Here is a 27350-nt window from a genome sequence, read left to right on the forward strand (position 1 = left end):
TGGTGCTGTTGGGTGCAAAAGTCTCATGAGAAAGTTTGGCCTATGCCTCCAAGTAAGACTGACATTTGCCCAAAGCACTCTGGAAATAGTAGTGCCACCAGTGAGCAGTTCAAATTAGTGCCCAATTTCCACGATGCATCAATTATATATACTGTCAGGAATTACAAAATAAAGAACACAACAAGTAAACTTGTCTGTGTGTATCCAATAACTGCAACTTTTGGCAGTAGCAAACCATTTTTCTGAATGTCTTCAATGTGTGGCATCTACAAAAATATACACTTGGATATGAAAGAAAGAACTCATTTTATCTTTTAAGAAAATATTTAGATATTCCTGAAGTTTACAAGCTTCGCATTTGGCCCATAAAAGTATACAGCAGACCCAACTTTGGAAACAGAGACAGAGACCACTAAAAGCCATTGGTTGGCTTTTATAGAGAAAGATAGAAAATGTTTTCTATCGCCCTGGAGTAAATATAACTTTTGGAGTACCTGAAGTTCAAAAGTAGGTTAAAAGTTATCAACAAAAAAAGACATATTTCAAGGTGATTTTGAAGAGGTCCTCTTTCCAAATTTTTTTTATCTTCTCTAGAGAAGCCAATAAATGGCTTTTAGTGGTCTCTACCTCCTTTCTCAAATTTGGGTCTATAGTTACTTTGTGTTGCCTGGGTTTTGATGTTAATACTATTCTGTAATTAAAAAGATATTTAATCAATACTTTTATGGACCAAATGCAAACGTTGTGAACTTCAAGAATATCTTTTTTTTTGATTATTTTTTTAAGGAGGGCGCAACTCGAAGCGGCCCATGGGGGGATCGAACCTGGCCACCTTCGTGTTATCAGCACCATGCTCTAACCAGCTGAGCTAACCGGCCACCCCCTAAATATTTTCTTAAAAGATAAAATGAATTCTTTCTTTCAGATCCATGTGTATATTTTTGTAGATGCCACAAATTGAAGATATTCAGAAAAAAGATGGTTTACCACTACCAAACGTTGCAGTTATCAGATCTGTGCAAGATTTCACAATTGCAGTGCAAATCTCAACCAAAGTGGAGCTTGCTTTTATGCACTTCATTAAGTCAGTCGAAACCACATTATTTAACAAAAACACAACTGCAATTCATTGGAAAAGATAGCCAGTTAGACTATTAGAGGTCTTGAAGTGAAGTTGGTAATGAAGAATAAGGTGACTTACAGTGAACTGTGATGGATGTTGAAGCAATCATGCTTTTTTTGTCTATCAGGGAGCATTTATAGTCTCCTGTTGCATTGCGCCTCACATCTGTCAGTGTGTAAGTATTTGAGCTTCTTATTCCTTCGAGCTGTCCCTTTTGATAGAGACAAAATGTCAGATGATTACACTTGGTAGCTACAATAAGAACAGTTGTATTTCTTGATGAAAATGGAACTTTCTCAAATAAGAACAAAAAAGGGAATGTGTTTCTTTGATTGGACAAATGAGAGTACAGTTTGTATTACCTGATTACTAGAAAAATAATTGATATTGATGAGTTAATTTACATTGTATTGATGACATCCATTTTATTGACAGCATAGGTTATGTTTTATTTTTTAATTTCCAATATCTTATTTTTATATTTATGTCTTGCTTAATTTGACAGGAAGATTCAAGGCAACTTAAAAGAAAACACGCTATATATCCATTTAAAAAGAACAGGAAAGAAGGAAGGAAAGAAGGAAGGAGGGAAGGAAAGAAGGAAGGAAGAAAGGGAAAGAAAGTAAGAGAGGGAAATAAATAAAAAGGGGAAAGAAAATAGTAACAAACTAAAAATATAAAAATATAGATGAACTAGGAATATATGTTAACAAAAAATGATAATCACTAGATATTGTTGCTAAAATTAAGAAATGCATGCAGTTCTTCACCCCTGATAGCCAAGGTGGAAACAACTAGTTTCAAAATTTCTCTTCTGAATGAGTAAAACCAATACAGCAATTTATTAGGAGAAACAAAGTCTAAAAGAAATGACTTATGTTAGTTTTCTGAGTACTGTAGTGGGTGATATTCTTAAACGCTACTGAGTAATACAGTGGATGACATTTGTAAACATATCCCTGCAGTAAATGCATATAGAGTCATACATGGCTTCTCTCAATGGAAGGTTATGTCAAACAGAAACAGAGAAGAGCTGAGGGAGAGCAGGCATGTGTCCTAAGACGAGCTCTCTCCTAGTCTGGCTCCATATCACTATGGCATCTAGAACATATCTTAGAGAAATTTTCCAAATTATCCTCTCACTATAGATATCATTTCTTTCAGCTATGATACCGATAAAAGTTGAAGACTATACAGTGATGAGGTATAGCCACAGCTTTAGTCTATCAAGCTAAATACAATGTGCCACACAACTATCCCTACATCAGAGGTTTACAGATGTGTCCAGGAAGGTACAATGGGTAGATTGGGAATCCACATTAGACCACTTGCTGCCCTCACTCTTCATTTTAGTTATCTGCTTCTGAAGACCAGATTCTTATAGTTTATTTAGATAATGAAACCTTGAGTTTTTGTAATTATGGTTTCCTGTGGTCAGCTTTTATCCTCTTTGTCCTTGAAATCTCTTAACACTGAGAAAAAAGGCAAGAGCACTGGCAGATGCTGAAAAAGCTTTCAAAGGACATTCTACTGGTGTCCATTGTCCCCAAGAATAACATTCTGTGTCACTTAAGCTGCCCAAGTACATACAATCCTTAATGTGAGGCCGCTGCCAAACAACAGGACAAAATGATAGCAGTCTAGCTCAAGTAGCAATCTGTGAACACTTACTGGTAAGTAAAACAAAAACTCCTCAGGAGCAGGGTTACCATTTCCCAAGCACTTAAGAGTCATGTTGTCCCCTTCTTTGATGGCATTTTTTGGTGGCAGTACTTGTATTGTCACCTGCTCTGTAGGATCTGCAAGAGTCATAGATACAAGTTAACCATTTTCGTTAAGTATCCAATTATACTGTACATACAATGTAAATGACTAAATTATAGACAATTTTCTCAAGAAGCTAGCAATGGTAATTACTTAACTATATCTTTTTATAGAAGGCTTAAAGTTAATAGCTACTTGCTATACCAAGTACTAATCTTGGTTAGAGTCAACTACAAAGAGACCCTCTTACATAAAAATCAATCTCTTCCTAGGAAAATATCTTTAACTGAGGTAGGAATGACCATAATTATTTTACGGGTAAAAGACCAGTAGGAACAATCTCACTATATGATTTCACTATAATGACAATTTAACTATATTATGTGAATCTTAAAATTTGGAAAGACTGGATCAGCTAGCAAAGTAGCTAAAGCTATTAGGCACCCCTGCACTCATATTACATTAATATCTTACATTTTTTAAAAAGAGATATGAGCTAAATAACACCAGCAAGATTTTTGGCATGTAGGAGCATAGATCTGCTTTCAAAAAGATGAGTACTGTGAACTGAGAGAGACCCTAACACAATCAACAGGACTCTTAAGTGTATTGTAATTTTGTTCTGTTCATTGGAGCCAAGATGTAACTTTCATTCCATTTTGGTCATTTTTATCAAGAAAATAAGGCCAAAGGGTATTCTTTAGTCGAAGCTACTTCTCAACAGTAGAATGCTAAAGAAATTAAAGGCTGGATACAGTGGACCATATCTAGCAAATGGGAAATGAAAGAGGTGGTGTAGGCAGTTATAAATCACCCACTTTCTAACATATCCATTTGTGATATAGCTGGATAAACACAACAAACAATGAATTTGAAATCATATAATGCAAGGTTTATTTTAGAGCACCTTTCCACAAGGCGTAGTAACAATTGAGGCATGTATCTATATTTCCAAACTGGTTGCACTAAAAAATATCTATGAAGACTTATTTTGCTATTAGCTAATAAAGCAAGATGAAAAAGTGCTAGATTTGGAGGCTTTTTTCTATTTCTTGCAATCATTTATTCATATTTCCAAGATTAAAGTGCAGAAAAGAAAACTTAGAAGGATTGTTATAGATTGCTTCTTTGCTTTTTCTTCATGCTTGGGCATCTCTGAATATCTGTTTGTCCAAAATGTTCTGTGAGGATAAAGTGATTGGTTTAGTATTCTTTATTTTTTCTAAATTTGCCTGAGGTAGTTCCCCCCACCAGCAGTTTCCAGTAAAGTTGGGAAGCAAATGAAGTTTGTTTTTGGTCCTCCACTGACCTTCCATTTCTAGGCCTCCCTCACTCTTTTACGTGGCCCTCCTCTGAGTAGTTTTAGCCTGCCACATGTCACTGTGTTACATCTTTCCAGTCGAAGCTGACACCAGAACAGCTAGAGATCATGTCTGACTTCCTGCTCTATTTCAAAATTCCCCTCCTCTGTGTCCTTTCTTCAAAAGGCTCTGCTCTGTACTGAAGGGCTGAAGAACTAAACTGAGATCAGAAGGTTAATGTCTGATTTTTCACAGTAACTTTCTTGATGTCCACTACCGTGCCTGAAACAAAACTAATGACCCTTTGCTCACCCCTTGCCCCTGACTTTGAATTTTACTTTATTAGTAAATCATCATTCTGCCAGTTACTATGGCTTTCCCCTTTGTCCTCTCTTTCCCATTCAATTGCCCAGTCTTAATAATTAATACTGACTCTATTTGGCATCTGATTCTCTCCTTCTATTCCAAATAACACTTCCCTCATCGAGGCTGTAAGTAACCTGCACTTGTAACACTGCCATCCCATTTCAGTCTTTGTCTTTTTTACTCCTTCTTATGTATTTCCTCTAAATAAATCTTGCAATAATGCTTTGAGTAGTATGATGATATTCAAACCCCTTCACATATTCCCAATATGGAAAGATTGAGATAAATATTTCTTAACCTGGTATCTACAATTGGCTTGAATCTAGGTCAGCTGAGAATTTTCCACCTCACTACTCTCTATATACTTTTACATAATAAACAAAACAGTCTACTCAAATTTTCTTCCTCCCATCTCTCCATTTATCCTTCTGGCCAGTCATTTATTCATTTGTTAGCTAATATTTATTCTTTGCAGGTACTAAGTGCTGGAGTTATAAAGTTAAAAACAGCATATCCCTTGCCTTCAATGAACTTTCAATCTATTTATGATGACAGCAAGCTTAACATTTAAGACTACAACAATGTAAAAACTGCACATGATAAAGGATAGTAACCACTGGTAGCATATAGATGCATGACATTAGGAAGTTTCCAGTAGGAATTGACCCTGGAGCTGGGTTCTGAAGACTAAGTAGATGTTTGCTGGATGACAAAGGTGAGGTAGTAACAGCATATGGCTAGGCATATAACTGGTGTTTGACAGGTGGAATCTGGAAGACAGAACAGACTATGGAAGGTACAGTGACGTGATGAAGGTTGAAACAGTGCAGGACCACATCTACAGGGAATTCAAGGCATACTGAAATTAGTAGGGGGTGTGAAGATTAATGTCAGAGATCTGAGGTGTCATTGAAGCATTTTAATCACAGCCTTGACTTGGTCACATTTGTGTTTAAGAAAGACATTTTTGGTAGCATCTTGGAGGGCAGTTTGGGATGAATATATTGAAGGAATACGATTTAGGAAACCATCACAGAAATATAGGCAATGAAGAATGGTGGCATAATCTTAGGCATTGTCAGAAGGCAGAGATCAGATAAACAAAGAATAAAGAGCTGGATTCTATAAAAGTTCATTACTAACTAGCATAACTAACTAATAGGGCAAGAAAGGAGTGTCCTAATGCATCTTTCACAAGTTCTTTCAAGATGGACTTAACAAATTTATTTTGCTTGAATGTACTCTGTCTGTCCCATTTAGCTCCCTCCTTCTCTTCTCTGAAGTCATCCTAAAGCGGTGGTTCTCCAAGCATGGTCCTCTGATCAGCAGCTGAGTATCACCAGGGAATTTGTTATAAATGCAAAGTGTTGGGGCTCTCTCCACACCTACTGGATAGGAAACTAGAGCAGGGTGCAGCCACCTGTGTTCTAACAAGTCCTTCGGGTGATTCTGAAGCGCACTAAAATCTGACAATCGCTGTCCCTGGGTGCCAGAGCTTTTAGGACTGTTCACCAAGTTCCTGTGGCACTTCCCACATGCAACCTTGCACTGACAATTTCCTTCTGATGTAGGTGTCTCATTTCTTTGTTGGAGTAGCAGATTCCTTACATGTCAGGAGTAGGTCTTAAATGTTTTTGGGTCTTTACCGTGAAGCTCAGCACTGCACCTTCTAAAAAGCCATGCCCAATGCACCCCATACAGCCAGTCAGAGTAAAATCATTTCTTTCAATAAGACCAGGAACTTTCCTGCACATCCAAATCCCCATGCCTGACATCCATATAATTCCCTATTCTTTCTTAAGCCAATCTTCTATTTTTTATCATGATCTTGATGTTCTTTCTTCTACTCCTGCACTTAAAGCAAGACAGTTTATTTCCAATTGAATATTTTTGAACAGACAAAATTCTTCCTTCACTTTCAGAAATAATAGTTTGATTTTAGATGAGCTAGCTGTGTATGATGAAATCTTCTCAATCTTTGCTTTTAAATCAAGTTGAAATGTATTTACAAAGTTAAACATAAAATGACCCTTTAGTATTAGGGGAAGGACAATTTCAGTTTTGTTACTATATAAGGTTCCACACTTTATGGAACCAAAATAGAAATGTGGATGAGATCAAACTCTCTGAAGACTCAACTGGAATTTATGCCCTTTCTGCAGAATAGATGTAAAAGTACGAGGTGATTCTACAACATTTGGCAGTATTACTAGAATTGTTTATTAATTTCTTTTAAATAATAAAATTCTTTCTTGTATTTTTTTCCCAAAAGATATCTCTACCCTATGCTTATGTAGTACTAATGACTGTTTAATAATAATGACAATAGTACTTAATAATGAGCATTTCATGTGTTATCTAGTGTGCTACTTTAGATTTGTGATTTCACTTAATCTCCATAATGACACTACGAGTTAAGTATTATATTTTTCTTATTTTCAGATTAGAAAACTGAGACCTAGAATATTTAAGCTACTCTTCTAGAAACGCACTGTAATTGACAGTGCTGAGACTGGATTGCCAGCATGTCGGCTCTTAATCATGACATAATCTTGGCACCTGTCTTACTGGAAAGAGCACAGCATTAGAGAAAAGGGTTCTAATCCAGTCTCTACCGCTAATTTAGGGCAAGTTTCAGGGCCACCCTTTACTGCTGGGTAAAATAATGGAGTTAGACCAGATGATCAAGAAGATTCCTTGATAGTCTACTATTCTGTTTCAAATCTATGAAATAAAGTTAACCAAAACATCGTGGAATACAACATCCTATTTAACGTATGCAATTGATCTCATTAATAAAATAAATCTCTTCATTAAAATGGAAATCCCTTATCTAGAAGACATAAGCTTCTATTCATTTGTCATTCATTCAGAAAACCAGCATTTAGCATTTTGAACTCCTGTAAAATTCATGGCTATGTGCCAGGGCTGAGGACTACCAGAAGGGATAAGACTGTCAGAGATCTTGTCTTTAAGGGACTTAGCATCTAGCACAATACAGAAAAAGCCTCATGAGTAACAAAGTAGAGAGTGAAAGATATCACAAGACTTGTAAACCTTTATTGCATAGGCCTTTCCTTGAGGAAGAGATTATTTGGGTGCTATGGAGTAGGGTGGGGAGTTGGAAGTAGAATCCAATGAGTATTTGGATTGGAACTTAAAACATTGATAAGCATTTGAATATTCTTTCTAATGAATTCAAATCCCATAATTATATGTTGAGATACTTACAGTAAATATCAAAGATTACTTGCTCAGAATGAATTGTTTTCTGGCCAGAAGGTCCATAATATGTCACAGAGCAGGTGAATGGCATTTGTATGTCAGCCTTGGTTGTTTTGTATTCCAGGGATGAAGTCATCGTATAGAGTTGAGTTACTGGGTCCATTTGCTTTGTAAAAATTATGACCACCACTGGAGAAAATAAAGAACAGTAGTGATAGGATTTTTCATCGGAAAACTCACAGTTCTTAATTATATGTCACATGCCTTTGAGAAGTGGCTTTGCCCTTCTCCCTGTATTTAACAGGAGGGAAAATTGACATGTACTGAGGTAGGATGTCTTTTCAAAACCATGAATCAGAGACATAGACAGAAATAGAACCCTGGAATCTTATTTCCCACTCACTTTAATTAACTTCTAGAACATGCTGTATACAGAAATAATTTTTTCTGCTCTTGATTCTTCTGTACAAGGGCTGAAACGACGTTTTTAAAAATCACTTAATGATTTAATGGATACTTAAAGTAACAAAGCATAGAGTCATAGATCAAAAGAGGGCAACACATTTAGATGTAGGACAGTCTAAGGAATCCCTAGACAAGACAAAGTCAAAACAGGTCATCTGAGTTTATTGCCTATTCATACCCACCTCCTTCAAGGGGTTGCAACACCTTTCCACCCCTGTACCATGTGATGTTGCCATCTGGATAACTGTCTTTTGAAATGCAGTCACCCAACTGAAAAATAAAGAGAAAATGTTACTACTTTGGTTTCATCAGTGGCTGTCAATTTGGGAGCCCAGAACGCTCAGGGGATTTTAGAGTTACCTCAAAGATTTCCTGACCTATTCATTTTCCAAGCAATTAGAACTGAAAAAAATGCTCTCTTGTATAGAAACAATGTCTTACACTTAGAATTATGGTCTTGTCCATTTTAAAATATGCAACAGATGCTGCAACTATTAATAAATCCTCATTCATTTAAAAGCATTACAAAATTCACTTTGACATTATTCATTTTTAATATTAACTGAATAACATAATTACGTTAACATTGGCTATTACCGTGATTCATAGATCTAGGTATGCAAGAATCACTAACAGTGTTAGTGTAGGGTTGCTGCTCCAGTTTCACACTACATATATTTCAGACTATAGTATGTATACTTAGCACGATCTATAATCCCCACCATTTTTCTTCAAACTTTAACATTTAGTGTTTATCAAGTAATATGCAGTAAAACTTAATCTGATTCAAAGAACCCCAGACTTGCTTTCCCCCAAAAGGAAAATTGAGGCATTTTAGCTAGTGAAAGTGGGGTTATTAGTCAACTGATGTGCCCAAATATGGAACTCCAGTTTTGTCCTTTCTTCAATACAGCCTCCCTTCAAATCTCTGCTAATGTAATATTTCAAATCTGATCTTTTCACATCTTTACTTCAACTCTTCAATAGTTTAATTTGTCAATAGAATAAAGTCCAAAATCCCTCCATAACATATAAGGCTTGTCATGATCCATCCTCTCTTTACCTCTCCGGATTTATATCTTTCTGCACTCGATTGCCCTCTGTCTTAGCACTCAAAGTTCTAGCAATGCCAATATCCTGATGTTCTCTAAAGATGTCATTCCTTTTCACACATATTACTTCAAATTATTGGGAAGCCTTTTCCACCTTTGGTCTGGAGAAAATCTACTCATCTTTCATGATCTCGTTAAACATTCAGCTCATTCAAACAAGAAAGAATTATGCTTTTTTTTTTTTTTTTTCTCTCACTCTCCTCTTCTCCCTTCGGAAATGGCATCACCTTCCTCTGTGTCCCCACTCTACCTTGTGCAGATGTTCCGATTGGCACTTGCAAAGCTGTCAGCTACACAAGAGGCAAAGTCCATGTTATTTGTCCTGGCATCTGAGGCCATGAGAAGGCACATGAATAATAAGCTAAATAAAAGAAATTAGTCAAAAACAAGTTCTTACCTTTTTTAGCTGCTGTGTTTCAAGAAATGGTGCCTTGCTTACAATTTCAGGTTTAGATGGTTCCTCTAAAGTCAAGTAGAGAAAGGTTTTAAGTACGCGTGGAAGAATGAAAGGACATGATGATTTAGCTTTTAGAAAAATAATTCATTTACTCAAAGTACAAAATCAAGAAATAACATATAGAATAGATTTACCATATAATATAGAATTAAGCTACCTAGTTAGTCCACCCCCTTTGAATATTTGCTTTATTATCTTAAATATTATTTTAAATGCTTATAACTCCTTTGACCAAGATATCAATAATGTTTGGCTGCTTCATAAACTGACTATGGATTTGATAGTGAAATAGAGGTTAGTGTACTAAATAGGATGCATTATCTCCTATTGATGACCATGTCCACTTATCAATAACTTCCTCTTTCTTTAGGTGAAGACAGCAGTACACATTAATCAAAATCACAGGGGTAATTTTTTTAAATGCAGATTTCTGAGCCCTACCTTGCTGACTGAATCAGAACCTCTGGGGGAAATTCCTACAAGTCTACATTTTTAACAAGTTCCCTAGGGATTCTTAGGCACAGTGACATTTAAGAATCATTGCTCTAAAATCATGAGAAATACTAAGCTAGTGCAGGAATGCAGAAGCCCAAGTTTCCTGTGCATCTCAAGCCTTATCTGTAAGTGAAGTCACATCATGAAACTATAAATGTGGGGGAATTTTTTCAGAGTTGGAAGCTGAGATGGACAGAAGCATTTTAAATATAGGAATTTTTGTAAGCATAAATTCTTACAGAGGCTTCAGAAAGAATTGATTAAAAAGTCCAGCAACAGATATCATTTAAACTTAAGTTATTTAATTCTTCGCTGCTAGTTTTCTATCATTGATGAATTTTTATTTTTTTTTAGTTATCTTTAACAATTATTCTACAGAAAAATGATATTGTCTCACTGGCATTGATTTTTGTGAGTTTCATGGATCAGAATTATTCTATTCTTATATAAAGAGGCGAATAAAAACTAGCTATTCTTTCTTTCATAGTATTACTGTTTACCATCTCTAATACTTATAATTTTGATTACCAAACTAAAGTAAATTGGCTTTTGTATATTTATCACTCAATTTTGAATTCAGTTATCAGAAATGTTACCTACCCAGACCATTACAGAAAACAAGGATGAAGACAAAAGATCTTAGGAGAAGCAAAATGAATTATTACCAAAACTATATGCAAAAATGTAACCTTCTTCAGATTAATATTGAGAGTTAATTTCCCCTTTGCTATTATGTTTTATATTACAAATTAGAATAATGAATAATAATACATCTGCCTATGTGTGGAACTCATGTGCTTTAATTATAGGAGGGCCTATTTATTATTAATTCTAGAAATATAATTCTCCTAATATAATTTTCATAAGAGTGATTATCTATTTTCTAAATATGTACCATGTTTCCCTTAAAATAAGACTTAACTGGACAATCAGTTTTAATGCGTCTTTTGGAGCAAAAATTAATATCAGACCCGGTATTATATTATATTATATTATATTATATTATATTATATTATATTAATTATATTAAAGACCTGGTCTTATAGTAAAATAAGACCGGGTCTTATATTAACTTTTGCTCCAAAAGACATTAGAGCTGATTGTCCAGCTAGGTCTTATTTTCGGGGAAACATGGTAGATTGGAAACAAATCATAAAAAGGATAGAAAAATAGAAAAAAGAAATATGGAAGAATAGAAAGGCATAACAGAGACAATTACATTAGCCCAAACAAGAAGTGACACCTCACCACCTGATTTTTAGGCATGTGACTAAAATACTTATAAAAAACTGACAAAAATCTCAAAATAAACAGCAATTTCTGGGAAACATATTGTGGGGGATTAAAGTCTTCCATACATCAGTAAGCCTTGATGTTATCACTATTTAAATGCAATGTCATTAATGTTCATAATTACAACTCTGAGTTATTACTAAAACTTGTGGCTTAAAACATTAAATTCTAAACAGAATTTAATGTTTTAAGACACATGTCTAACTCATTTGAGAGAGGGATGCAACCAAAATATTTAAACATACTAAAAATTCTTGGGGCTTAAGTCAGTGAGCCAAAATCCTCCGGGAACTAAAATAAGTTAGTATTTAGTAACACCTCTCTGAGAGCTAAGAGAGCTAAGGTAAGATATGAAATTAATTTTTGTGGTGAATCAAGACTCAAAATTAACAAGAAAAAAGGTATACTTTTTTTTCTGTTTTCTTCAGTAGCATCTATGCCTGAAATACATGGAGAGATTTGAAAAATCCTCTGAAAAAACCGAGGCTCTACATACAAAATGTGAGTTGGCAGTTTGGCTAAGCTGCATTACTTTCTAGTTCACTAAAATCATCTACTTAAACAGCTGGGCACATACTGCCTCATATGTAGAATATATTTCTCTCCTTTGCTTGTAAACCCTGTGATGCTTTATAAGAGCATAAGCACTTGCTGTGTTATAATTGTTGATCCTTTACACATGGCCAGGTGTGCTTTGTTTCCGTAAATATTTTCTAAAATTTATTCTTATTTCAATAAAATGACACTGTAGCAAACCCAGGGAAAACTGATGAAAGGATGCTTAACGTTTAGTCCTCTTTACACTGTTATTCATCTTTCTATTTGGAAGAGAGTCTCAGTGGGTATTGTGGAAGTAATGGTAATACCCATTGCATTTCTCTGAGTTATTTTCTCTTTAAACTTTTGTTTCCAACCCTCTATATTAACTATATATTCTGCATGTAATTTGCTCTTCTATTAGCTGGTAACAATCGATGAGGATTAGTTGGAGGACCACAAAAGAGGACATGTACTATTTTAGCAAAATTGCATATTGATTCCCAAGTGTTTTAAAAAAATCTTTATATGAATTCTGTCTTAATATGATTCAAGGATTCATAACCAAGTATAGAGGTGAAAGGAAAAGCCATGCCCCAAATTTATTTGCATTATTAAAATAATTTTGTCAAGGGTCTCCCTCAGCCAGGTGAGGATGGAGTGATGAACACAAAACTGCTCTTTATCACCAATAAGGTAAAGTGTTATTGAAAGCCACACACAAGGTAGCTCAATTTGATATGGGAGGAGAGCAGAATAAGGCACGTGTACTGTTAATGTTGAGTCAAAAGTTCTTCTCTCAGTACTTTGCCAGCAATCATCCTTAATAAATCATGATGAACTTTAAATAAATAATTCTGAGCATGGCATCAGTTTGTTTTCCTCATGAGATGCAAATGGTATTTTTTTTTATATTTAAAGAATCAAAATGAAATATATGGTGTAGGTCTCACTTGTTCAATAGGTCATTTTCTGCTGCCTTCATTCTAAAAAAAAATTACTTGCATATTTATTAACTTTCATGGGGACAGTAGGAGAAAGGATGCTCGATTCTGATAAAGCATTGAAAACAGTATACAAATGAAAGCTCCAAAATAACTGCGTGAAGCCAACCAGCACTGCCCATCACGATGAGAAGAGCTGGTCCAGGTGGACACCAGAATCTGTCATGGGATCAGTCTTCCTATTAACATCACAGACACCAGAGTCCAAGAGGGTAGACAGATTAGCCTGGATTGGTAGCTTTCAAATGCTTTTGTAGAGCTGGAGTTCTTCTGCCCACACCCCATCTTTTCCCCTGAAAAATTATCATGAAAAGACTTTGATATATTGAGTAGGTGGAATTCTAGCTAATGGAGCAGAAACAGCTCCTCACCTCCTCGGCCCTCTTCATTATTTCCTCTAAAGTATTCTAGAAACACAGTGGGAAAACTGCCATCTAATTCAAAGAACTCATTTTACTAATGAGGACGGATGTGTAGCCCCAGATTGGTGAAGTGACTTGTCCAAGGTCAGAAATTTGCAGCCTAACAAAGCTAGGTCTCGGGATAACCAGTGGAGTGATTTTTCCATTACACCGGTGACAGCCATGTGGCAATCTGGACTCCCATATGACCTCGAAGCCTTTTGCACAATGACTGGACTAAAACTTTGGGAACTTTTCAAGGTCTATTCTTACTTTTGAATGGTTGCGTTAACTTTGGAAGTGCATTAAATGCAAACATAGTTTAATTTTGATGCCATTCAACTACCAAAAAAAATTTTAAAAACCTGTATTAGTGCTAACAAAGCATGTAATTTATTTGGATCTGGGTTGCTTTATGGGTATGATTTCTTGCATCTGAGCTATAGGTTAAAACTGAACAAACAACCCTACATCAGAGGTAACAAAGCTGTCAGTCAGAGCTTCCAGTTTGAAGAAAACCAAGTTGACTTTGCCCATGAGGATGACATTCTGCAACAACCTGATCTGGGATTAGCTCACGTCAAGCATACTCAATTCTGTGGTACACAGTACATGTTGCTAGGTGATTGGACAGAAGGAAACAGAGGACTGATTGATGAGTCTAGTAACTCTTAAGTGACTGCAATATATACATGCATAGAATGAAAGCCTCCCTGTCACAGCTGCTGTTTGCTTCTTTAAAAAGCGACCCAAAGTAAATTCATTATTTTTAAAAAAGTGAGTCCCTATATGCTCTTGTAAACACTTTCTTTACCATGAGCTGTACTGTTCATTTGATTAGATGTGGAGTGTCCCACGGTTTCTAGTATAAAACTCCATTTTCCAGAGTGTGCAACTTGTCTATTTAAATTCTCCCTGGCCTGGAGCCTGGAATGCAAATTCTTTTTCTGAGAATCACTTTGTTTCAACAACATTCAAAAGAGAAGGGGGTAGGGGGTACTATGGTATGTGGGTGTGAGTTTGTTTTCACAATCATAGAAATCCTTTGTATTCCAGAATGGCTTACAAATTTTATCTTATTAGAACAATTGTATTTTTTTTTTCAGATTGCTATACGGCATTTAAAAAAATATATAATCTGAAAATTGTCACAAATGGAACAACCTGAATTTTTTTCAATGTTTTTGTATACTATCTTGATATTTGGTAATTTAATACAGTAAAAACAGCATATAACATTTAGAGTGCTGTGAGTTAACCTTTGTACCTACTGTGGTAACTTCTTCACATGTGTTTATATTCATGATATCATGGCCTAATTAAAAAAAAAAAAAAAATCGTTGCTTTCTTTAGAAAAAAATGTCCCTAGTAGGGCACCATCCATCTTCCTAATAACATCAAAGTGAAATAAAAGAAAGGAAAGAAAACAAATACACAGGACATTGCCAAATACAGGATGCAAATTATTGGGGGTGTTTAGTAGAAGAGGGCATGACTGACAAACACTTAGTATTTGGTTTGATTCCTAAAATAATTGCGAAGGCTGTATGGTTTCTGGAAGGTGCTTTCTAAGCCGAAAGGGAAGCAATTGAAACATGTAATATGCTTTTACAAGGTTCTTCTGGAGAAGAAAGGTTTCTTTTGATAGTATAAGCGCTCTCTGAATCTGTGTCATGAGCCCACAGGAGCTTTGAAGTCCATATAAATACTTAAGGGACAGTACTACTTAGTTGCATAGGCTATTACAAGAGAAACAGGAAAAATCCACAGTAACTTGCTGTAGTAGCAAGACCCTCTGGGTTTCTTTCTTCCCTATTTATTTTAATAATTTCTAGGTGCTGTCAAATCATCAGAAAGCAGAGGGGAAAAAATGAAAAATGAGACCTTCCTCCCTAACTAAAAAACACTGGCATTCTGAAACTGTTGAGACTATTTTTTTTTTCTGTAATTACTAAAATATTGTAATGGAAGAGAGGTGGGACTTTTTATTTGAATATTAAAAGATAAAATGCTTTAATTAGAATCTCTCAAGCCACTTATTTACATAGCTGTTTGCACAGTAACATTAACTATATATTATTGTTAAGCAAAGTAACTGTACCATAATGACTACAGTAATTACCCCAAGTTTCTTCCACATTTTTCTTCTAATCCTACTCTACTTTTTTCCTTTGTTGTATTCCACATACACATTCACGATTTGGTGAACTTTTTTATTTTAAGGCAATTTTATAAACCACCTGAACTTTGGAGAAATAAATCAACAGGCACTGAAGGTCAGGGTGTGTGTGTGTGTGTGTGTGTGTGTGTGTGTGTGTGTGTGTGGTGTAACACACACACACACACACACAAAGCTTAGGTCTCTAAATCACAAGATAGCTTGGAGTTGCCTGTATTTTATTTTTTATATATCAAAATGTCAATTTTATATGGTTCTTCTTAATACATATATACGAGTATGTATGCATGACATGCATGATTATGTGTACGTATCATGTATCTACACATGTATCACAGAACACTTATTTGTACATGTCAGTGAAAGTTAAACATCACATGCCAGTTTTCACTTAGTAGTACTTCATTATCACAGGAAATTTTACCCGACAAAGCAACAGAGAACGGTTTAGCTCCTCACTGCAAAGTCCTATTTGAATTTCAGGATTTTTTGTTTTCCTCACTGACAGCATGCATGAGCAGAATAAAGATCGCTAGAAATCCTTTTATATAGATGCCTGCTGTGGAGACACTACAGAGAGTTCAGTCTTCTTTCTAAAGAACATTTTCTAGTACCAGCCATCAATCCCACTTAGCAGTTATACTGCAGACTACTTACTGAACACCTTGACTATGGTAGGTGCCTCAAACACATTGTCCTCAGTTACTAGCATGCACACAAATCTCTTTTCATCACTGATCCTTGCATTACTGATAGACAAGGTGTAGTTTTCTGAGAGGCTCAATCTGTCTTTGTATTCTGGTACATCGTCGTAATGCACACTTTTCTTTGTAGAGGACCGGAAGGCAATAAATACAGGGGAGCCATCGGGCTTTTCCTAAAAATCAAAATAATAATACATTTAAAAAACAGGCACATTCAGATGTTTCAGAATCACATCTAGAAAAACAACATTTCTTTGGCCATATTTTTCCACCAATATTTATAATTGTATCCGAGAAGAATAATTTTGGATATGACCTCGTATAAATCTTCAGTTACCGAAAATCACTCTTCACAAGAGAAGCTGTAAGTTCTTTTATAGGTATCAGCTTAAATATGTGAAAACGAAAGGGCAGAGCTCTAGGAATTGAAGCTTTTCTTGCATCTGGAGGACAGAATTAATGACTGTTTTAAAACTGACAAGGGCTAGCCTTATGTCTAATATAAAAGAAAAAACAGATGAAAGCAAACATACAAATGTACAAAATGATATTCAGCTAACCATCACAGCAAGCATACACTTGAGCTGCAAATACTCATTTAGCAATCCTGGGCAATCTTTTGCATATTCATTACTTTAATTCACATACTTTCAATGTCTACACCTTTCAGTTTCAGCCTAAACTGACACAGCTAACCTTTACACATTATTAACACAACTTAATGAGTCTTCATGGAGGAACAGTATTTGCTGCCCCTGTGAAACAATCATGCCCATTAAACAATAGAATCAGATTAATCACTAAAACCCATAGTTTTGTTCTCTGAGTCATAAAACTTAGCTCCAAGGGCTGCCATATAAAAACTTATTATCAAAATAAAATATAACCTTGGCATACACAATTAAGCCCCAAGCACTGAAACATACAAATTCATGTCTTCCTCTGCTCCTACAAAAATTCTATGACCTAATAAGGAATTTAATCCAAAATGGGGACCAATCTCTCTTCTACTTGCCTCACAAGACCTTTGAGAAAATAAAATATGACAAAACATTTTTTAAAGTGCATGGCAAATTTCAAGTTACATTTTAAAAATTATTAATATTACGAATGTTCTGGACTAAATGTTTATGTCCCCACCAAATCCATAGGTAGAAGCCCTAGACCCTGCTGAGATGGTATTTGGAGGTTGGAACCTCTGAGGGGGGAATTAGGTTTAGATGAGGTCATGGCAATTGGGACCTCACAATAGAATTAGTGCCTTGATAAGAGGGGGAAGAGACACGAGAGTTCTCTCCCACTCCATGAAAGCACAAAGAAGAGGCCACGTGAGCACGTAGCAAAATGCCAGCCATCTACAAATCAGGGGGAGGACCCTCACCAAGAGCTGAATCTGCCAGCACCTTGATCTTGAACTTCTCAGCCTCCAGAGCTGTGAGAAATAAGTACCTGTTGTTTAAATCCTCAGTCTATGGTATGTTGCTATAGCAGCCCATGCTAAGACAATTACTAAGCTAATCTTGGAGTTCAAAAGTTGTAGTTGGTTTAATATCTGAATACACTAATAATATTCACTTTAAATCTCTTTTGTCACAGGTCCGCAATGTAAATCCTTGCCCTAAATCATTCCTCCTTAAGAGAAATGCATTCGACCAGTACCTTAAATTTCTGTGTTCATTCACTTATGCAATAAATAACAGTTATTAAATTTTGAGCATTTAACTATATGCCAGGTACTTTCTTTGGGCTTTCCATGCATTGATTGATTTAATACCCATAATAATCCTGTACGTTGGAGATATGATATTAGTGCCATTTACAGATTAGACAATGGAGACAGTTTGGTTAAATAACTTGTCTGAGGGCCAAGCTGCTGTATCTCAGCAGAGCAAAGATCGGAGCTCAGCAGCCTGGCTCCATGATGACGACCATGTACCACTGTCAACAGCTATTAGATGTCATTTCTGTACCAGAACTGAGGCAGATGCTAGTGAAGAGGTTGGGGGGTTGGGGGGAGGGGTAGGTGGTTACAGAGGGGTGCACAGGGAGCTAGGGCCTTATTCACTGGGAGGTTACTCTGCAGTAGGGGAGAAGGCATCATCCTTCCTCTATGCTTGCTCCCTTTCACTCTTTCCAAACCTGCCACCTGTCTTTTAGGTTACATTGAATTAGAGCTTGTATACTATGTCTGCAAATCAACACTGTTTTTAGAACACATGGTACTCCAAATGTATCTCATCGGTTTACCGCTGAAGCATTTTGCTTAATTAACAATTTTAAAACTGCCATTATTGTTTGTTTCCACAACCATTGTGCCAGTTCAGTTTAGGTGAAAATTATTCCCTGCATTATTGTCAAAAAATGTGTGTGCTCACAGAAGTTTTCACCATCTGTGTTCCATTGATTTGGCAGTAAGCTGGACTTAACAGGTGAATGATGTAGTAGCTTCCTAGACCGGAAGAATTTTAGGGGTGCGAATAGACCTTGTCCTCATAGGCCCTAACTTCACATTTCCACTTTTAGAGGAAACCAGAAATAGTTCAACGTGAGCTGGATTCACAAGAAACCTCAAAAATCATTTGACCATCAAATCCTTTTCCTCTTCAAACACCTTTTAACATTTCAAGTAGCTAAGGAAAATGTGCCATTGTGTTTAAATAAACATATGCTTACGTTAAGCTTGCAATTACCAAGAGTTTCATGTGATCCAGCCTTGGGAAATCATGCCCCATGGAACACCTTTTGTTGGTTTGGGTAATTAAATTGAGAAATTTTATCAGTTGATGTCACTTAGCCACCCCACATACACCTATCGGGATATCTACTCTCCCTTTCCAGACCCACCTATACCTTGATACTTGAGAAAATATGATTTTGCTATTTGTAAGAAATGAATAAAATCAATAATGTTAAATGCTTAAAGGACCTACCACATCAACACAGTTCTAAGGTAAATACCAGAAATGAGCTTCAAATGCTGACGAATATTTCCCAATGAATATTTGGGTACTCTGGCTCCTGGTGTGTCTTGCTTTTGCAACAGCTACACCAAGCAGAACATAAGTACGTAGCAGTTGTCCTCCACTGAGCTCTGTCCCATGCTCACTCACATTACTCTGGAACTCAGCCTTTTCCTCTGCCTCTAAAATTGAAGGCTGAGTTTTATAGACTACTGTGAACTAAGAATTAGGTGTTTACTGGCATTATTTTAAAAGAGCATTTGCTATGTAAGAGTTAGGAATTATTCTTTCGACATATTCAACACACGAATTCTACCTTTCTACATTTGTACCACAGTTGAACATTGCCATTATGTTCATTTTAAATTCACATTCACTCACAGAGGAATTTTGTTTCAAAAACTAGGAGGCAATTAACCAAATCCAAGGTAGGTCACACTTACATATTTCCATTTGCCAAACATGAGATTCTGAGGTACATCGAGTCGGCAAGGCATGATAACGGTATCGCCATATGCTGAATTTACAGTGTACAATCCAAGGCCTTTAGGACAAAAAGGGGGGGTAAAGAGAGAAGATTTTAAATGTTTTCCTGAAGTAGCAAAGTATAGTAGTCCCCCTTACCTATAGGGCATACATTCCAACACGCCCAGTGGATGCCTGAAACTGCAGATAGTAGTACCAAACCCTATATTTATTATATTTTTTCCTACACATACATACCTATGATAAAGTTTAATTTATAAATCAAGGCACAGTAAGAGATTAACAACAATAACTAATAATAAAATAGAACACAGCAGGATGGTGCAAGATTTTATCACACTACTCAGAACGGTGCTCATTTAAACTTATGAATTGTTTATTTCTGGAATTTTCCATTTAATATTTTCAGATGGCTGTTAACCATGGATATCTGAAACCTCAGAAAACAAAACTTCAGATAAAGGGGAGTTACTATAACCAGTTCAAGATGCATATCTTAATGAAGGTTACCTATTATAATTTTATCTTAAATGGCATACTAAAAGTATGAAACTACTAGAATATATTTACTATTTACCAACAACTCTGATTTAGCTACTAAGCTGTTCAATGTCACACAATTCAAATTTATAGACTGGCCCCAATATTATCAGGGAAGAGATAAGTGTGTATTCCAAGGGAACACAGTGGAATCTGAGGGTGTATTTTCTTTGTGTTTCATAGGAAAAGCATTCACTATGTTGCACAGAAATGTGGAACTGTACAAAGATTAACATGCATTACATTCTCAAAGCTAGCTTTAAATATATTTGTGTTTCTTATTTGATAATACTGTCAAATTTATTTTATAGAAAAATTTTAAAAGTATTAAAAACTAAGAACTAATACATATAAGGCCATACTGAATTTTAATTATAAGTGGGAAAATAAGCATGAAAATGGCTTATTTTATAGTAGTAATGGTTAAAATACTAGTTTTTAATTTTGATTCTACATAAAATATCATGGTAAAAATGTGTTGTATGAAAAATCTTCATAAAGTATTTACAAAGTGATTGTCCTGCATTTTTGGTAGACAATCTAACTAAACCTCAATTTGCTACTAAAGTACAGAGAACTTCCTGGTCTAATGTAATTCTTTATCAAGAAAAAAATGTAAATTATAAAAAATTAGATTGTTAAAAAAACCCACAATTGTTGCCTATGTATATAACATACTATTCAAACCTGTATATATTCATGAGGTTTAATAAGAACTCAGACATTTAACCTGGCCGTAGGACTTAGGAAACATCTCAGGGTTTTAAACCTCATTTTGGTTACAATAATCTTTTAGATTAAATACTTTTATAATTAAGATATGTCCTAATTGGATATAGATTGTGAGGAGGCTAATTTTGTGGAGAAAATGATATTTTGTCCACCAGGTGGTGCAAAAGTGCAAAGCTAAGGCAATTTGCAACACAGAAATCAGACCATCTTAGGACTTTCTGAAGAAAACAGGACACAGTGAATAGCATATTTTACTGTTATTCATCACTCACAACGTGTACAAAATTTCATGTAGGGTAGAAAAATCAGTAACCTTTGTGAAGAAAAAACGTAATAAGATTCCTATTTTAAAATTCTGTCAATTGAGGAAGCTACTTCACTTTAAAGCAGCAATTTTGTCCCAGTGAACAACATTACGAAGAACACAGATTTTTATGCATTTATGTCACATAACAACTAGTTTCCAGCATTGTTAACATTGTCAAAATAAAGAATACAAAGTATAAATCACAAGAATGTGTTTTTCACTTGCTATTGGAGACAAGATATTTACTAAAATTATTTATTATATGTTCAGTGTTATAATGAAAAATTATAGAGTTCTCCATACTGTAACTTTAATTCTTTATAACTTAAAACCATTGAAGAGTATAATCCTGTAAATGAAGAAATGATCTCTTCAGCCTTATTAAAATAAAAATTGTAAGAGTTTAGATATGTGGTTGCAGACATTCAAACTAACTAGAGTTAAGAAATTGCTTTATTTCACAATACAGTACTTATTTTCTATAATACTTTGGCTTCTAAGTGTGTAACTGCTATTGTGTAATTTTAAGGTCTGTTCATGTACAACAAGGGGCAGGTATGCCAAGCCAAGGAAACCATTTTGTGATTTAACATTTTATTTTTTCATCAGTATAGCAAGGTGCTTGAGTATATAATAACTCTAACATGATTTGGATCTAATCTTAAATTATGGCAGGCATATATATCTCTAGATCTCTTATCATTATAAAAGTATACCTTCTTTTGATAATGACAATGCTTACATGGTTGGTCAAGAAGTGAAAACAATTTACAGAGCTTAGGTACCAATGAGGTGAATCCCTTGCCAGGTATACAGAGAAATAAGAAAATTTCTCTTCTAAAAATGTAATGCTTTCCTTTTTCTTTCAGCCCATTTTTATTTTATCTTCCCTATAGAACTATGTATATACACATATATATGAATTTCAAGTACATAGTGTATTAACGAGATGAAAGTGAAATTACAACAGGGAAGAGCCCATGTATTTTTAATCTCTGTATCCCCAGGAGCAAAGCCTGGCGTCGAATGTACATCTAGTAAGACGATTTCTCACTTGAATGTTGTGGAGTCCTTTCCATTTTGGTTATCAAATTAACATTTGAAAATCAGGAAGGAGTTAATAACACTGGGACTTTGAGAATTCTTATTCCCACCATATACTCTAGAGGCTCTCATATATTGTCTTTGATGTGTAGAAAACATGGATTTGTGCTTGGATGGCACTCTTGTTTTTGAAGAGAAACAACACAAAGCAAACCTTTTTATAAGAGTTCATGTATGAAACTACAGGACAGAACATTCCTCCTTTCCCTTTCAAGAGAAATTAACGATTATTTGCGCTCTGTGATTTGTGAATGATACTATGAAATGCCTTTTTCTTACTTGTGAAGACCATAAAGCACAGAGTTGTTTTTAAAAGTATTTGAAAATTCTTGCATTGGGTCTTAATGACAGCTTGATATCCAAAATTAGCCAGGACAGAACTCTTTAAAGCATAACAAACATAAGGAAAATACAACATGCGAACAAAATGAGGCCAGTAGTTAAAAAGCCAACAGTTACAGACAGAAGCACTGGTCTGTAGACTTACGGCAGAATGAATGACAACCAGATGGCGGCATTAGGACCCACAATCATGAGGATTTTAGAAATAATTTTCAAGTTTGCTATAATCAACTTCCCTCTTCTGGTAAGAGCAAACCGACTCCCAGGTTTCTCTGACAGAAAGAGTAAATGCTTGAATCTCTGGGAGAGCTAGTATCTCTAAGCTCCTAGGGCTGAAGTGGCTACAAGGACAACTGTGGTGTGCTGATGACTTAGCATCCTGATTTCTAGATGTCTCTAGAGATGAAGTGCCAATGAGACCCAAAGTACCTGCCAGCACAAATAATTGTGTTTATACTTTTCATACAAGCAAAATATTTTTTCTTTGAATTGCCAAGTCTGAATCAAATTTGGCTTACTAAAATTTCCCTGTAATTGTCTGCCTGTAATGTTAGTTGGTTAAATTACTCATGGTTTTATAGCCAAGAGATTATTGGACCCTACTGCAAGTACAGGATGCCTATGGTATCCTTCTTCAAAAAGGTTAAATAGAAAATATAGAAGGAATATATGTGTGCACAAGTGTGTGCATTTCTATGTGGTACATGTTATATCTACATGTACATGTGTATGTCATAAGATACTTTAAATTGGGCTAGAAACTTTCTGCATTAAATGTGTTATATAAATTGAAGGTATTGTTATGAGTTATTAATATTATTATTGCTACCAAAATATCCTAAAATAAAAAAATATATAAAAATATGTTATATTTGAGAAGCAGTATGTAACTACTTAAGCATTTTTTTTTTTTTTTTTTTTTTTACGAAGAGTTATTAACTAGAGATAAAGGACAATAGAACTAGAAAGGCTATACAGGAGAATTCACTGAAAATACAATGGGAAAAGCACAGCATAAGAAAATCTCTTGACCAAATAATTCTGACAGATAGAATCTCAGGCAAGTGATCATAAAGCACAAGGTAGTTATAGTGAGGCATATTTTATAGCAAACAATTTAAAGAGGTTCTGAAACAGACTCTGGTAAAATTTTGAAGTTAGGTAACACTTCTTACTTCTAATTGAAATAATAAAAAAATGTAATAATTTTGGCCATATTGGTGAGAAACACTTTTTCTGTATAAACTAATTCTTAAGGACTATCAACTTTGGAGTAATCATCCTTTTGCTTTGCTAACATATAGACATTTGCGCTAAGGTAGCTTAAAATTCAGAATCTGCTACCACATTTCAAGTAGAAGAACAGCAAATAATATAGAAAATAGGATGAGAATTCAACAGAGTCTATTTTTACATGCTGTAATTTAGCATGGTTAATTATTTTTTAGCGCACTGATATTTTAATAGCATCATCATTCTTAAAAGCATTCTTTTTTTTTTTTTCTTAGCTCTGCAGCTCTGTTAGGAGCCATAGAAGGTTTACTCACAATTACAGTTGGCTCAGAGCTTATAAGAACTAACTCCCAGTTCTATAGGAATTCTAGAAAAATTTATTTGTGCAAATGAATTGTTGGGGAGGAAGTAGGTAGAAATAAGAAAGTTATCCTAAGAGGTTACTTTCATATTTATTTGACTGAATTTGACAGGTAAACACACTAGTATCCCTATTTGCTTTATTCATGAATTAAGATATGCACAACTCTAATAAGACATGTAAATATTTTGTAACCGGTCTAGAACTGGTTTTGAAACCGGATGAGGTTTCTCAGCCTCATCACTACTGACATTTGGGGCTGAATAAACCTTTATCGTGGGGGGACTCTCCTGTGCATGCTGTGCAGCCCCCCTGCCTTTGCCCATTAGATGCCAATGGCACCCTTCCCCAGTTATGACAATAAGAAATTTAACAGACATGACAAATGCCCCCTGGGAGGAAAATGGCCCCCCAAACTCCTATCTAGTTGAGAACCACTGGTTTAGGACTTCAACTCTTGGCTTATTTCATTCAGTAAAACTGTGGTTTCCAATGAAGGGATCTACGTTATAAAATATATTTTTAGTGTAGGACTAAATAATATTCAGTATTCAGTAGGACTGAATATGAATGAAGGGATGGAGGCAGAAATGGCACATAATAACACCTGGTTATTATCAAATTCAAATGAGTTTTCCTCTCAAAAATATTGTATATTAAACTATACAGGGGCATTGATTGCTGACCCTTGAAATGACATCCAATATCTTTACAGAAATTTCAAAAACTATTCTGTCTTTGCTTTTACTTCCCTTGCCTTTGAGGTTAAATTCATAAGATCCTCTCTGAACCCAATGTACGTTAGTTTAGTATCTATGCTTTCTTCTATGCTATTTATTGTTTCAGGTCTTATACTTAGGTCTTTGATCCATTTTGAGTTAATTTTGGAACGTGGTGACAGATAGCAGTCTAGTTTTATTCTTTTGCACCTGGTTTTCCAATTTTCCCAGCACCACTTATTGAAGAAGCTTTCTATTCTTCATTGTATGTTTTTGGCTCTTTTGTTGAAAATTATTTGCTCATATATGCATGGGTTTATTTCTGGGTTTTCAATTCTATTCCATTGGTCTGTGTGCCTGTTTTTCAGCCAGTGCCGTGCTGTTTTGATTATTGTCACTTGTAGTACAAATTGAAGTCAGGGAGTGTGATACCTTCATCCTTGTTCTTTTTTTGGAGGATTGCTTTGGCTATTCAGGGTCTTTTGTGATTCCATAGATGTCTGATGATTTTTTTGTTCTATTTCTTGAAAAAGAATCCTTGGGATTTTGATGGGAATTGCATTAAATCTGTGTATTACTTTGGGTAATATGGCCATTTTAACTATGCTGATTCTTCCAATCCAAGAACATGGAATATCTTTCTATTTCTTTGAGTCTTATTCAATTTCTTGTAATAATATAGTTTTCAGTGTATAGGTCCTTCACATCCTTTGCCAAGTTTATTCTTAGGCATTTTATTCTTTTTTTTGCAATTGCAAAAGGATTTTTTTCCCCTGAAATTACATTGTTAGTATACAGGAATGCAATGGATTTTTGTACATCAATTTTTGCAACCTGCAACTTTACTGTATTCATGAAATTCATTTATTGTTTTTTTGTTGTTGTTGTTTGGTGGCATCTTTAGGGCTTTCTTTATAAAGAATTATGTCATCTGCAAAAAGTGACAATTTAACTTCTTCATTCCCAATTTGGATGCCTTTGGTTTCTTTCTCTTGCCTGACGGCTCTGGCTGGGACTTCCAAACTATTGAATAACAGTGGTAACAGGAGGCAAATCAGCTTCTTCCTGATTTTAGAGGAAAAGCTGTCAGTTTTTTTCCACCAAGTATGGTATTAGCTGAGGTTTTGTCATATATGGCCTTTATTACGTTGAGGTACTTTCCTTCTATACACATTTTATTAAGTGTTTTAATCATAAATGGATACTGTATCTTGTCAAATGCTTTTTCTGCACTTATTGATAAAATTGTATGCTTTTTATCTTTTATTTTGTTTATATGGTGTATCACATTGATTGATTTGCATATATTGAACATGGATAGATCTTGAGATTATCGTGCTAAGCAAAGTATGTCAGACAGAAAAAAATGAAGGATCAGATGACTTCACTCATATGTAGGATGCAAAACTGAAAGCAACACAAGAACAAGGCAAACAAACAAAGAAACGAAAACTCATAGACACAGACAACAGTTCAGTGGTTACCAGAGGGTAAGAGGTGGGGGGGATGATAGAAGAGGGTCAAGGGGGTCAAATATGTAGTGATAGAAGGAGAACTGGCTCTGGGTGGTAAGCACACAATGTGATATACAGATGATATATGATAGAGATATTTACTTGAAGCCTATATAATTTTACTAACCAATATCACTCCAATAAATTTAATAAATAAATAAATTAAAAAAAACATATTCTTTCTTAGCAAATCTACCACATGTGCCATGATCAAGTACAAATTATAGATGCTACATGTCCTTTCTAACCTATACATGTGGCATATCTTTTATTTAATATGACAAAATATCATAGTCCTTTTGATAGAGAGGGTGAAGTAGATACCTTTAAAGTATCTTCCAAACCTGTGATTTTATCATTCAATGACACGGAGTTATCTCACAATTCTTCTCATGCTTTATTACATAAACAAGAGTTTAAGATTTTTGTCAAGGTCATGTGATATATAGCAAGTAAGATTTGTGTGTGTGTGTGTGTGTGTGTGTGTGTGTGTGTGTGTGTGTGTGTGTTACAAGCGTCTATAATTCCCAAGTAATCTGGAGTGGGTGGCAGATGGGAGAAGACAACTGATGAAATCTAATGTTATTTTGAGAAATAGGTTTTTCTCCTCTCTTTTGCTTTTTCAA

At 35.1% G+C, this 27350-nt stretch overlaps 1 protein-coding gene across 2 annotated transcripts in view; it reads right to left on the reverse strand.

The window, feature by feature from the left end:
- ALCAM (activated leukocyte cell adhesion molecule) overlaps nt 1–27350 on the reverse strand; it is a 190786-nt gene that overhangs the window by 29203 nt on the left and 134233 nt on the right. For both annotated transcript variants that reach the window (XM_074332498.1, XM_074332505.1), the window contains exons 2-8: nt 19830–19930; nt 16380–16599; nt 9754–9818; nt 8427–8514; nt 7786–7968; nt 2795–2922; nt 1202–1334 (exon numbers count right to left, since the gene is read on the reverse strand). In XM_074332498.1, coding sequence (XP_074188599.1) covers nt 1202–1334; nt 2795–2922; nt 7786–7968; nt 8427–8514; nt 9754–9818; nt 16380–16599; nt 19830–19930 — 918 coding nt within the window. The remainder of the gene's footprint in view (nt 1–1201; nt 1335–2794; nt 2923–7785; nt 7969–8426; nt 8515–9753; nt 9819–16379; nt 16600–19829; nt 19931–27350) is intronic.

The sequence above is a fragment of the Rhinolophus sinicus genome, linkage group LG01 (genome assembly GCF_036562045.2).
Source record: "Rhinolophus sinicus isolate RSC01 linkage group LG01, ASM3656204v1, whole genome shotgun sequence".
NCBI lineage: Eukaryota > Metazoa > Chordata > Mammalia > Chiroptera > Rhinolophidae > Rhinolophus > Rhinolophus sinicus.